Below are 15,033 nucleotides of genomic sequence, written 5' to 3'. Positions count from 1 at the left end.
CAAAATACTTTTTAAATGAAAAGAATTGGATATTCCATTCAAAAGATATAACGAATTTTTAAAAGTGTCAATCTACAGAAAATAGTAGGTATACTGTTCGAGCAGGCCGTAGTGCGGGGGTCACGGAGGAATTCTACCAATATGCGTCTTGACTCTTGACGGAACACAGTGGGGTTTTGGTCGGTAGGAATCCGACATAACCCACGGCCCCTCCCCTGGAGGCCGTGGGTATCTATGAAAGATTTCCCCACTAAAACAAAAAAAAAGGTCGTAGTGCGGGACGGGGTAAAGGTGATTTTCATGTGATTAAAAATTAAACCTATAGTCCGACCTATAGTAGACTTTTCACTGTAACGATATCGCTATCTATGTGGGTGAAACCGCAGGGCATTGCTAGTACCTTATATTTGAGAAGAGTCATTATATTATATTTATTAGGAACTTAATATTTGTAAATAAAACCGCTCTATGTTCGTGAAACAAATTATAAAATAACTTACTGGCGAGTAGGTAACTTAATGTCAACTATCAAATTGAGTAAAATATAGAGTAAGTAACTAAGTAAGTATAAAATGTAGAGTTTTAGTCATTAGAGAACTTGATTTCAGATTTCGTATTAATTTTAAGTATTTGTACCTTTACATGATTATTGTTTTAGAACATAGTACAAACTAAGTATTTAGGTACCGAAAATGCAACCTACGTAGCATTTAAAAATGCAAAGGAAATATTAATATGGAGCTTAAGCTCCATATTAATATTACATACTCGTACTCCATTGTTTTTTGTGCTACATATTTTGATTTTAAATTAAATCCAAATTTCCAATATCTAAGGTCATGTATAAATGATGAAAATTTACGTAAAATAATGTTCTGAAAAAAATAGTTACAAAAATTTGTCGGTCAATCGCCACTGGTGAATTCATGACTTTAAACACGTAGTGTGTCCAAAATTTTTGTAAAAATTCTAGAGCATTCTACAATCTTGCCTACATTGTAAAGTAGAATTAACACACTAAAGATAACTACTTTATTTTCCTTAACAAAACAAGCTAAAAAAATTTAGTCGCTACAAATTTTATAAAAATATACTTATGGATTTATCTCTACATATACATTATACATATACTTATATACATTTAAAGATAATTAAAACCTAATATTGAAAGATTTAGTTCACTAATATTACATCGGTGATAAGTATGGCTCATCTCTACAATTGTCGTTAGAAAGCTCATACATAATTATACAATTTTTACAACACTGTTTATTCAAATATGCGGGCGTAACGTACACATTGACATTATTCTCGTAACATAAATGCCTTCATATAAATCCTCCACAGAGTTTCATATTTTATAATCCTGGTTTCGGAGATTATTTTTTTTAATTCCAAGATTCTTTTTTTGAATATGTTGTATATGTATTGTTAGTCAGGACTCATGCGTTACCTCCATATAAATCGGCCGCACTGCGCCGGCGCATCAGTTAGTGACGGATACGGACGCAGACATTACACGGTAAGTGCTTTTAACCATAATCTTTCGGAAAGAAAAATACTAGTAAATTTATAAGGTGATATTGTATTTTTTCTGTGATATGTTTAGTAAATAAATGCGTGTGTGATAAAAAAGTTTTAAAGTTAATATTTCGCAGCGTAAATGATCTGTTAAATTTATCTATATTTAAGGAAGAATAATTTAAGAATATTTAAATATTTAATGCTGCGATATATTTATGATAATAAATAATTTTATAAATTAATAGTGGTTATCAATGAATAATGATTCATTTAAATATTTTAAGAATTTTTTTAATTTTTAACCTATATTGTAAAAATAATTCTGTAAGTTTACAAATAGCAAGTAACCGTTCGTCATTGTTGCGAATTTAACAAACTTTGCAGAATTTATAATAAGCTATATCTTGTTTAACCTGTTTCTTTGTAAAAGCATAGAAAATTCATTGACCCTTAGTTGAAATTCCGATTAATGAGAGGAGGAATGAACTTAAACCTTTGAGGACAAGGTCACTTTCTCCTGTCCCTGCGGTTACCATGAATCTCTACAATTCGTGGATAGCTTGAACCATAAATTGATCCCTTTTACTTAGTAAGATAAAACCAACGGTTTTTAGAACACTTTCTTAATAATTGTAATCTTTTCTTAAATGTAGTCTAAGTGTAGTCTTTTCTTTTTTATGTTTTCTATAGAGAATATTATAAGATTATATTTTTATAGAGAACATTATGTGCGTAAGTAAACACATTACAAAATAAATTTATGCTTCCAATACTTTCAAATTAATAATATAAACTTTTTATACTAGATGATTTTAAAAAATACAAAAAATACCTGATGATGTGTGAGTACACTTCAGTTTTTTTTTTATTTCCAAAGCAATTAAGACGATCATTCAATTATTTTTTCTGCTTTATTCTAAAATCACCATGATTATGTCGTTTTAAAATAGCTACAAAAATAAGTCTACTTATATCTAACAAAACATTTTTTGAAAAATGAAAAAAAGCCTACAAAAACATTGTCATATAGTATTTCTACACAGGACCGGTCTCGTTCCCAAAATTGTGGCGTACAGCCTTACGTAATAATTACCTGTTGAATCAATGGAAAGTGTTTGTAAACAATTATCTTTTAAAATATCCTGTACAGGTGCGACATATCTAAAACCTCAATTACAAGAAAAAAATCAAATTGTTACATTCGTTGCTCTAAAATATAATTTAGATAATGATAGTCCAGTTATGTACTAACATCTTGTAAAAACAACAAGCTCAATTAAATATGTATTGTTAACTAATTGATTGTTTACCATGACTGTGATAAGATAGTCATTTCCTTATTTAAAAGAAAAATAACTATGTACTTACTATGTATGTATGATAATTTAAAATTGACCGGACGATAAATGTTTGTAAAATGTAAATAAACACTTAACTATCTCACTTTAAAAGTATCTGGAAGCTTTTAATAGAAAAAAAATATAAATACATATTTTAACCATGCGATTCGACTAGCCAAACGAGAAAATGTAAACTGTAATAAAAAATAAATCGCATTTAAGTAGCAAAAAATGCGGACGGGTTAAAGTGATAACATAAATGATTCTGATTTAAATAAATAAGTATGTGCATCTTATCGAAAATTCTTTGCTAATAACTCTATTCAACCTCGACCTTTGAGGTTAAATAATTGACATTTTTGGACAATCACAATCTTTGTGAGTAATAATTATTAACACTTAGCGGAGTTAGGAAAACACAGCAGTAAATTCTTCAAATAAAAACATTCACAACAACAAAACATAATAGGAATGCATCCGTGAAGAAGTCATCGTAAATAAACACATTTTTAAATTAATTGTCAATTAATAAACAAAAAATAGGACTGTCAACACATTCTTAACCTTTTTCGGGTTAATTTATAATTTATATCGTACCACTAAACTACGGTACATATTATACGGTCGAATTGAGAACCTCCTCCTTTTTTGAAGTCGGTTAAAAACTAGAATACAAAGATTTGTTTATTGTTGTCACACTTTCATGGTTATTTTTGTGTGTACTGTAAATAAATATTTTGTTTTTTTTCTAGAAAATGAAGCAAATAGTCCTTTTAGCAGTATTGGCAGTTGCGCACGCGCAATTCCCAAATGGGCGCGTTTTGGAGCCGCCTCAACCATCTCACTGCGTGCAGAGAACGATTCATGAGAGATATTCAGACAGTAAGTGATTTATCTACCTATAGATAGTAATATTATAAAGAGAAAAAAAATGTTCAATTCATTGATTACAAAAGCTCCTAAATCTTTTCAATGAAAGCACTAGGTAGAGGGAGTATTGCTTTTTGTCCATCCCGGTTCCGATTATTCTTTTTTTTATTTATTTATTTCTTTATTTATGTCAGGCAGCATTGCCCATATATTGTTAGTAGTACGTCTTATTCTAATGTTAGTAAAACTACATATACTTATTTTTAGATTTTAGAGTTACAAGCCATTTTTTGTTGATAAAATTAAGTACATTATTGAGAACTTTTTAAGAATAAGAGGATGAACGCTTGTTTTTAATTATTAAACATGTAAGATATTATGTAGAAACTAGAAAGGTATCAGTTTAATTGGAGTTCCTAATTTCCTACTGCAATTGATTAATACTTAACAAAATATGTATTTAATTAGGTACGTAACTTATGTAAGTAAAAAGTTGTATAACCTACATCATAATTTTACGCCTTCGTACGATTTCTCGTTCAAAAGGTTATAAACCTGCGTCGTCCCCGATAACAACACTTGCGTAGTTCCGAGAAAACTTCTGCCTGACAAAGACAAAAATCTCGATTTTATCTTTCCCGGATACGAGATAAGAGAACAAGTTGCTCAACGGGAATTTGTAATAATGTGAGCATTTTTGTGTTGGCTTATATACGTCATTCATGGCCATCTTCCGCTGTGCATTATGACTATGACAATATAACGGTATGCATTTGCGATTGTCTCAAGATGCATTATAATAAGGTGATATAATCCTTTTATAGTAAAAATGAAAAATTACCGATTTCCTTTTTTTTAATGTTAGTCGCGTAACTGATGCAATCTAAAATAAAAGGATGGAAAAGTCGATTCATACAGATACAAGTGAGAAGATACAAGTTCAATAAATAATATGAATTGAATCGAAATAAAAAAAAGGTTGTACAAAACCTAACAGCAAAAAAAATCTTATATAAGTAGATATAAATTACGGTACGCTTTATTTTTTACAAATTTGCGACTCTTAACAGAGCCCGGATAGCTCAGTCGGTAGAGCATTGGACTTTTAATCCAAGGGTCCAGGGTTCAAGTCCCTGTTCGGGCGGTCTCTTTTTTATCTTTTATTTATTTCTAGTACAACTATACTTTAGATGCATTTTTATAAAATAACTTAAATTATGAAGATACTTGATTCTCACATTTGACCTATTTTTTTAAATGAGCAAAAACAGTATTTTGCTTTCATTCAAGTAGATATTGCCAACAATAGCTGACGATGAAGATATATTTCCACAACAATATGGAAAGTAAGTTTTCCATTGACAATCGTTACCTAATTCCCATGCTTTTGTTACACAATATAATAGAAAATACTTTTGCCATACTCGATACTAAAAATATGTATTTTGTATAGATGAACATCAGCTATTATAATAGATTCTATTTCGACTTCCGCGTTAACATTTCTACATATCAAAATAGGTATTGGTCTAAGATCCGAACATAAGGCGAAATTCAACGGCGTGATAATAGAATGAGACCAATTTTATAATTAATTTAGTTTATTAAAAAATGTATTAAAAATGGGTTGACTGGGAAAATCCTGGACAGGACATTTTTAATGAATTAATTTTTTTTATTTATTTTTATTTTTTATTAATTGCAGTTTCGAGATAATAAAACAATTTTGTAATAAAACAGTGCTGACATAATTTTTTTTTCATCATCCTATCATGTGAAAGTAACTGGTACCGACATACCTGTTTATACCTGCCAACCTAGCCGTTTGTCCTGGTAAATATTAGAAAACTATGACTGCACATTCTGTAGGTTTCATACTTTAAGATATTTTTTTTTATTATCTTGATACCTACTTACTGCAATTAATAAAAAAAATGTTTTTTTTTTAAATTCATTAAAAATGTCCTGTCCAGGATTTTCCCAGTCAACCCATTTTAATACATTTTTTAATAGACTAAATTAATTATAAAATTGGTCTCATTCTATTATCACGCCGTTGAATTTCGCCTTATGTTCGGATCTTAGACCATATTATTTAAATAAATATTAACAACTCAAGATACTTTAAAATGCGTTGTTAAAATGTGATGGTTCATTTGTTTTGTATCTAATTGATGATGAATAAATTAATAATATTGGCATTTATATGAAGCGTAAAAAAAAATCCTACAATTTACGTATCTACGACTTCATTCACAGTAAAATTATTCAATACACATTTCTAACTATCATATATTTCATCCAGATAAAGGTTACTACTTCTCCTGGAGGGACCCAGCACAGCGTGGTACGGAGGTAGACTGGCTAACAGCCAGAAACTTCTGCAGACAACGTTGCATGGACCTCGTGTCTTTGGAGACGAGTGATGAAAACGAATGGGTTAAAGCCCGCATCGTTCAAGATAAGGTAACTACTACATCATCACTACATAGTATAAAACAAAGTCGCTTTCTCTGTTCCTATGTCCCTTTGTATGCTTAAATCTTTAAAACTACGCAACGGATTTTGATGCGGTTTTTTTAATAGATAGAGTGATTCAAGAGGAAGGTTTTAGTATATAATTTATTAGGTTTTAGAAAAAGCGGGCGAAGCCGCGGGCGGTAATCTAGTAGGTAATATATGAGACTTAATAATTTATTTTATCTTGTGAGATTGATTCTAAGAATGTGAGGAGAATATTTTGTGATTCCGTTGTCTTTACCTATTCATATAAATGATTCTCAAGTAAGTACATAGTTGATTAGGTCATATCTTATGCATCTGAATTCATTTTCGTAAATATTATAAATTTCTTCATACCAAGCTGGCTTCCTGGAAAATATCAAATTATATTAGAACTCTCTGCAGTTTGGTCTTATTTGTTTTTGTCATATGTGTTCTGTTTTGCAGCAAAGGTAAATAATTTGTAATGTAGATAATTCTTATTATTGTAGAGCCATTTTAATAGGCAACATTTGACAGTTCAACAAAATTCAACAACGTAACCTAGTAACCACGACATAGAATAACATGATATTTCGTTTTGTTAGAACTGCACATTTGTTTAACTTTTTTCAATTACGATTACATATTTATAATAATAATGACCGATAGAAGTAATTTTAGGACTTGATTTTACTGATAAACCATTCTAAACATAATGAACAATTTCTGATTTAAAGAACTGACGTCGCTACAATTTTGTGTCAATAAACCTTTTTTCTTTTTAAATACCAGAGACGTTACTCTAAAAATCGAAATCTGACATCTAGAATCGAATGCATTGATTACTTGGGAATAAAAATTATCATAAATTATTGACATGTGTTTCAAGTTCGATTGACAAATGTTTCAAGTCCGTATCGATTAATTCACTTTAATCGATGTTTTTAAGCAGGTTACCACCCTATGAAGATAAAATTGATAGACGTCAAATGTTGCCTATTAAATTGGCTCTACTATAATGTAAAATAAGCCAATGTCAGACTAATTCACTGATAAAAGGAAAAAACCAAATTTGAATGTCACCAATGATACTTATCCTCCCTCATCCTTGGCCGGCATAATTTATTTGCGCTCATCGTAGAATTTCCCTACAACTCTGTAGTCTAGTCACGTTTGTACGTACCTACAGATCAAATAATTACTATTTCAACCGCGCAGTGAAAACAATATAATTTTGAAAACTCAAGCGAAAAAGAAAGTGGTTCAAGTATACAACACCGGTATAACGAATTCGAAAACGTGTGTGTTTTTCTTAACGATAGATACCTGAATACTTTTATGTTTGTATGCAAGAGGGTTTCTCTGTTCGATACTACGAAATTATATTCTTTAATAATTGAAACATATTCGTAAATTTTAATAATAGTGATGCTGTGAAGCTGTGCTACTTTTGGACAGATATTAAATCCATACTAATATTATAAATGCGAAAGTAACTCTGTCTGTCAGCTGTCTGTCTGTTATTCAATCACGCCTTAACTACTGAACTAATTTGCATGAAATTTGGTATAGATATATTTTGATACCCGAGAAAGGACACAGGCTACTTTTTACCCCGGGAAATAGGATAAGTTTTATCCCGGAAATCCCACGGGAACGGGAACTATGCGGGTTTTTTTTGACTGCGCGGGCGAAGCCGTTGGCGGAAAGCTAGTGCATAATATATATTTTCAAATGTCTATCAAGTCATCATTTATACTCATTCTTTCCCAATCACAGGTGAAGTACATCTGGACGTCCGGTCGTCTCTGCGACTTCAAGGGTTGTAATCGTCCTGATTTACTTCCTAACGAAATCAACGGATGGTTCTGGACCGCTGAGCTGCAAAAGCTTGCTCCCACTACGAACCGCCAACAAAACGATTGGTCAGAGGGCGGTGGCATCGGCAAACCTCAACCAGACAATAGAGTAAGTACTGTTGATTATAGGTTCGTGAAAGGTAAATGCTTTCATGAATTTAACTTGGCATTATGTGTGCCCGAAATTTAAAAACTTATAGGTACTTGCTCGTACGCTTTAGTTACTCTTGCATTGTCTCTCCAAACTAAGCAACTGTAACTAAATGACAAATATTTACGAGGCGGTTAGACAATGCAGTGACAATACCGCGTAAAGTACCGTAAATGTACGCAATCGCTAATACGTTATTACGCAACGTATTGGATTCCGCGAACCGTTATGTAATGTTTGTCATAAACCACCCCGCGGTTAAACATCTGACGCGGATGTCACGCAATGAAAACGAAAGTGTCGTGAATATTAATGTTCCTGCGAAATATTTGCTGAAGGGCGTACCCGCATCAATGCAATGAGCAATCCGCTTTCTACTTCGCACAAAAGCTCATCGATATTCGGCGTACGTTGCCGTATTGTTTGGCATCACTTTCCCTAGGCGATCGCGCAACGGAATAAAGTAATCGCGTCATTACTTCGAGAACATTACGTGGGTTTTCTGTATTGTGCAAATGATTTTTCCCTTTTTCAACAACGAAAGAAGAGGGAAAATATATACGTTTAGGGAAATACTAAACCGTAGAAAGTCATTAGTACAGGAGGTATTATGCCAATCAACCATCTATAAGTCGTTACAATTCAAAAGAGTTTACTTGTAATTCTAAAATATCATAACAAATACAAACGGTGATAAAATAGATTAACGTATTCTACTTATGAATATTTAAATGCATCATTTTATAATATGATTGTTTTACATTAATTAAAAATTTAAGACGATTTTTATTTAATATTTTGTTGTTATTATAATATGACCTTTATAGATCTGACAATGCATGATTGCACCAGTAGTAATTAAATTAATTAATAGAGGACAAGATCCGGGTGATTATATAATAAATGCATTTAAAATTTTCGTAGATTTTAAACGTTCGTAATGTAAGCTGGAATCAGCATATAATATTGTTTTATTGTAATCAGAAAATATTAAGTTACTATCATTGTGGATCCATTGGAATTTTCTTTATTCTCCATATTAATTTATATTTATCTGTAAACCTCAGAGGATTTTTTTCTGTAAGAATTTATTAAATACATACATATCCAAAAAATTTCGACGCCTGTTGGATTTATACGATATTGCTATTTGCTAATTTTATTTGCAGGCGTTAATATTTATTATTTATTTACAGGAACTCATCCAAGGCGGCGCAGCAGAACACTGTATCGCCATCCTGAACAACTTCTATAACGATGGTGTCCATTGGCACGACGTAGCTTGCCATCATGTCAAACCGTTTGTCTGCGAAGAAAATGATGCCCTACTCAAATACGTTAGATACACAAATCCCAATTTACGAGTTTAAAGCAAAAAGAACGATTCTTGATCAGGACGAGGAATAAAAAACAATATTGCAATAATAGTTTCGAAAATCAAATGTAAAAATAATATTTTTGTATGTTAAATTTGAATATTTTGTCCTTTCGTCCTTTAGCTTATAAGTGATACCTCATTGATATTTATTTACAGTATTTAATGAATAATGTAGTGGTTCTGTTACACCAGTTACATATTATGTAAGTTCTGAAGTGGTTGCTAGTAAATTATTTAAATAAAAAACTACTTTAACCCTTTGTGTTCTTTTTCATCCCAATTTATATTAATAACAATATGCTGGTTGTAAGTATGCTGGTTCTTGTATGTATTTCTACAAATACATACAAGACCCAAATATGTATTAAAATAAATATATATTTTTAACTAAGATGTAGATTTTAAGTATGCATAAAATACATTTTCATTTTTCTCTCTTACTGATAAAACACAATAAACAGTTATGTACAGATTCAATATTAACCTTAGATAAATATTAGTATTTAGAATAATTAGAATAAATAAAACACCTGGGGAAGCATCCAGAAACAAAAGCAAGGAAAAGTAACCATAATATTTATTTCATATTATTTCCATTGTATCCCGAAAAACATTATGACGGAAAAGATAATTTAAATCTATACTTGAGGGTTCGAGTCGGAACTTTCTTGATCATGATGAACCAAAGGCACACATTGCAGAAATATACCAAAGTGAGCAACATTGTTATGTGCATTAACCGATAAAGCCTTAGAAAGCTAAGTTTTAGTCCAGAACTGAAAACAACAAGTAACAATTATAATTTTATAATTAAGTAGTTATAATTTTATATAAGAATTTATCAATACAAATACATTTGATGTTTTATAATCCCCAATTCATATTTTTAACCAATCAGTCTGCACTATGGACAAATGCATCATCAGTCTCAAAAATGGATCAAGCCCAAGATTTGACAGTAAATATACTTACTGATAATTTAAATTTTATGCATTTATAAAAATATTATTACAAAAGCTTACTCTCTATTTGCAAAGTCTTCAATATTAGAAACTAGCGAGTCAAGGGATCTCTGTGCATCAGGTAACAATGAAAAATCCTTATCAAATTGTTCTTGTAGGCAACAAATTCTCTCCATTATAAATAACAAAAGTATCGCCCAGAAATATTCAAACTCAAACACTGTATCACTCATTTTTTGCCTTCTACCATAATAATGTGATAGCCAAATTTCGTTTTAATTGGGGGATCTGTGTAAACAGGATTTGTCACAGAAGATATTGGCAAAGCAAATGCAGCATCTTGAAAAGGTCCAACCATGGAGCCACGCGTCATCCAGCCGAGGTCGCCGCCCTGTCGCGCTTTGTCCTCGCTGTAAGCAGCGGCTACATCAGGGAACTTCTGACCGGCTTTCAATTTTTCCAAAGCTTCCAAACATTTTGATTGTTTCTCACATAAAATGTGACGTACTTTGACAGCTGTACCGCCTTTTTTTTCCTTGCCGGCTGATTCTGAAATCAAAATTATGTCAACACTGTCAACAGTTTATTACTTTAATCATGCTTCAAATATCAATCATAAGATAATGTTGACTTAAATTAATGAAATAACAAACTTATAATAATTATTGTACCTTTTGCGTCTCCGCCTGATTTACCGCCGCTTTTTGCTGCACCGCCGCCTTTACCACCTTTGTCGGGTTGTTTTTTAGGTGGCATATTAAATTAATTTGTACCAATTGTAGAGAAAGGACACCTAAAGAATACGTTTTTATAAATAAGATGATACAAATAATGATTAATGAACGCAATGTTGTTTTTTTTTCTAACCTTAAAAAGCTTTTGATTCTAAATAGTAAGTAAATTTGAACTTAAATTAACCGATAATTATACAGGCTCGAGAATATTTAATAATAATTACCGCACTTTATTAATAATTAATATAAATAAAGTAAAAAAATTAAGTTTGCAATTTGCAAATTGCAATGACAGATCACGTCAACCATAGACGTCACGTCAACCATTTTTTAATGATACCTATTTGATGTCTCGTTTTGACACATCACACTGATTGCCGCAGTAAAATAATATGTACAGGGTGTCCCGTAAGTAGTGGACCAACGGGTTATGGGGAGTAGAGGGACTTATTATCTAACAAAAATAATAAAATTTATTGTCCTAGACCATCAAGTTTTTGATTTATGTTTTATTTTCAAAATTTGATAAAAATATCATCCACATAAGCTTAATATGAACTTTTACCATTTCTGTTTTTATTTTATTCTTATTTTTTTGTTCAAGGTTGTTAAGAATACATAAGTCTTCCTAATTAAAATGATACTCAAGCATAATTATCAACAACAAGAAAATTAGACCAAAAATAGAGCAAAATTTTACGTTTTTAAGTTTACGGACTGAAGTTTGAACAAAGCTGGTGTAAAAAAATGTATAGTCACCCTGTGGAACTTTATTTTAAAAACTTCTACATCTCATGCAAATTACAAAAAGGTATAATTATGTGGTATAAAGTATTTAAAAAAATGTTAAATTGGCGTACAACATTCAAATTAGAAATTATCAGGTAGGTAGTCAACTCATTAAGTTATTCCGAGAATTATTGCGTTTATGGGCGCGCGCTGGAATTCTTTTGTATTGTTTCTGGCCAATCATAGAGGATACTTGAACCCACCATTGAGATAATACTATTATGGAGCAGACACCACGAACAAAATCTGTGCGCCAAGATGGCGGCGCGGGGCGCGCGAATGACGGCTAGACAGTCATAGATTATGCGATGTCACTGACTCACCGCTATAGAGGCGACACTTTGTTTCTTTCTGTCTATTTTATTGGGTGCCACTCCTTACATGCACGTTGACTTGAAATTTTCTTTGTACTTCTATACTAATATCACAGTATTACCATTATTTCCTACAGTAAGGAATCGCCTTTGATGTCGCGCGATGCCGCCGCCAGCGTAGGTAATGACGCTGCCAAACGAAAATACGCTAGGGTTGCAACAAATGGGAAATAAAACAATTGTGATTATTAATATTATGATGAAATCTTTATTCATATGTACATTCAAAATAATTGCGATTATTAAATCTGATGTAATTATTTGTTCATAAATATATAATTTTACAGATATTGCACTGCTAAATATTATTTACGTGGACACTTTATTTTTGGATGTTCTTAATTGTATATTATAACATTTAACTAAGTAATGCATTCGCATTGGGATGTACAATCTGATTAGAAAATAATGAGGACAACATATATACACAGCTTTGATTTTAATTCAACAGATACAATTAATACAATCTTTCTGAAATATTGTTTCCTTCTGGGATTTCAATGTAGATTTACATCCGTAAACCGAACAGTTTGTGCGCGCCATAATAGAATATGTAAGTACCTATGTATAATAAAATTATTACACAAAAAATACGACTGCGTCATCCTTTCGCGCTAGGTAAAGCAAACTAAGCGTGTTTGCTTTACGCGGCCCGCGTCGCCCGACCCCCGCCAGTTCCCCTCCGTTTCTCTGCACAAGTACATTCGTCGCACTACTGTAGGAAATAATGGTAATACTGTGCTAATATTATAAAGAGGAAAAGTTTGTAAGTATGTATGTAAGTATGTATGTATGTATGTATGGTTTTCATGCAAAAACTACTGGACCGATTTCAAAAATTCTTTCACCATTAGAAAGCTGCATCTTTACTGAGCAACATAGGCTATATTGCATTTTAAAAAAAATTAGAGATCCTTACCAAAAATGCAATAATGTAACCCAAGGTGTAAAAAAATCCTCAATAAAACTTCTGTCATCGCGTGCGCTGCGGAATCTATTGAAGATAGAACAAAAAAATGTTCTACAGTATTATAGAATGGATCAATATCTACAAGAAAGTCCGCGATACCATATGTCTATCTTCAGTAGTTATGTTACTACAACAACTTTTTTACGTTTTCAAAGTAAATAGAAGTGCCGACAGTAATCAAACCATGTTATCCATACACATACTATATTAATCCTTATCCCATTAAATGATGTTTTATTACAGACTGTTTCAATACCAGCAAAATACTTTTTGTATGAAAAGAATTGGATATTCCATTCAAAAGATATAACGAATTTGAAAGTGTCAATCTACAGAAAATAGTAGGTATACTGTTCGAGCAGGCCGTAGTGCGGGGGTCACGGAGGAATTCTACCAATATGCGTCTTGACGGAACACAGTGGGGTTTTGGTCGGTAGGAATCCGAGATAACCCACGGCCCCTCCCCTGGAGGCCGTGGGTATCTATGAAAGATTTCCCCACTAAAACAAAAAAAAAAAAGGCCGTAGTGCGGGACGGGGTAAAGGTGATTTTCATGTGATTAAAAATTAAACCTATAGTCCGACCTATAGTAGACTTTTCACTGTAACGATATCGCTATCTATGCGGGTGAAACCGCAGGGCATTGCTAGTACAGGTAGTACTTAATATTTATTTTAGATATAAACTGACTTTACTACGCGGGGCTAACAATATCTGGCATATAATATAGGATGAGGAGGTTCAGTCAGGGCTATGGGAAGTTTCATTCCTTACAAATTGAGCCTTTTTTAGAAAAAAAATAAAAGCCGTGTAAAAATTGTGTTTATTTATATTTAGTTCATCAACTTCAGAACATGTTCCCGGCTCAGAAATTGCTTGTATTGTTCCAGTACTATTGTAGCACACCTTCGGCTAAAATAAATATAATAATAATAATGTTAGTGATGGCTAAAATAATATTTTATTTGTTATACAAATCCGTAAAATTTTATTATTATTACTAACATCAATACAAGGAACAGCAGACTTCTTTAGAATACGCCTTCCCGCTTTTGTGGTATATTTATCCTCATCGCGAAAATGCAATGAACAGACGCAAGTTCTATCGGATGGTAACCAGGTTTCTTCACTGCGGTTGTTTTGGACAAATTTTACCCATTTTTCCCTTTCTTCACGGCCCAGACATGGAAACCTTGAATAGAAAAAATATTAATCTCTGAACTAGCGGTCCGCCCAGGCTTCGCCCGTGGTACATATTTCGCAATAAAAAGTAGCCTATGTTTTTTCTCAGGGTCTAAAGATTGTCTGTGCCAAATTTCATCAAAATCGGTCCAATAGTTTATGAGCCTATTTATTACAATCAAACAAACAAACAAAGTTTTCCTCTTTATAATATTAGTGCAGATAAATAAATAATAATTCAATTATACGTTCAAGTCAGTAGCTTATACAATATCAATTAAAATTGATTAAAATCAATTAACAAAAAAAAAATTGGTGATTAAGTAATTGATTTTCATATTTCATGATTTCACCTTTTTTCAATTAACAACCAGTCTATGCTTTTCTAAATATGTAAAATTATTATTTTATACTAT

General features: G+C 31.8%; 2 protein-coding genes and 1 non-coding gene across 7 annotated transcripts in view; 2 read left to right on the top strand and 1 right to left on the bottom strand.

The window, feature by feature from the left end:
• The first annotated feature begins 1,416 nt into the window (after positions 1-1,416).
• On the top strand, positions 1,417-9,862 carry LOC149909817 (uncharacterized). Its single transcript, XM_090119932.1, has 5 exons — positions 1,417-1,522; positions 3,617-3,746; positions 6,040-6,200; positions 7,998-8,186; positions 9,425-9,862. Exons 1-5 carry the CDS (start codon positions 1,445-1,447, stop codon positions 9,596-9,598), a joined length of 732 nt encoding a protein of 243 aa, XP_089976058.1. The 5' UTR covers positions 1,417-1,444; the 3' UTR covers positions 9,599-9,862.
• TRNAK-UUU (transfer RNA lysine (anticodon UUU)) lies at positions 4,806-4,878 on the top strand. Its single transcript has one exon. It is a non-coding gene; the product is annotated as a tRNA-Lys (tRNA).
• Positions 9,863-10,167: 305 nt separating the features above from the next.
• Positions 10,168-15,033, bottom strand: part of LOC149909803 (peptidyl-prolyl cis-trans isomerase NIMA-interacting 4) — a 107,613-nt gene continuing 102,747 nt past the window's right edge. The window contains exons 1-4 of one of the 5 annotated variants that reach the window (XR_016458609.1): positions 11,436-11,564; positions 11,240-11,361; positions 10,629-11,117; positions 10,168-10,382 (exon numbers count right to left, since the gene is read on the bottom strand). Coding sequence is in view for 4 of the 5 variants with exons in the window: in XM_090119934.1 (XP_089976060.1) it covers positions 10,798-11,117; positions 11,240-11,324 (405 nt within the window). In the remaining variant the exon portion in view is untranslated. Of the gene's footprint in view, positions 11,118-11,239; positions 11,394-11,435; positions 11,565-15,033 lie in introns of those variants that run through there. The other 4 variants (XM_090119934.1, XM_090119937.1, XM_090119935.1 and 1 more) reach the window with 4 other exon arrangements.

This window comes from Colias eurytheme, chromosome 3, assembly GCF_061535395.1.
Source record: "Colias eurytheme isolate Ceu_HAF_F1 chromosome 3, ilColEury1 Martin Lab GWU primary, whole genome shotgun sequence".
In the NCBI taxonomy this organism is placed as follows: Eukaryota; Metazoa; Arthropoda; class Insecta; order Lepidoptera; family Pieridae; genus Colias; species Colias eurytheme.
Note: the sequence above shows the minus strand (reverse complement) of the source record. Positions and strands in the feature narration are given on the sequence as shown.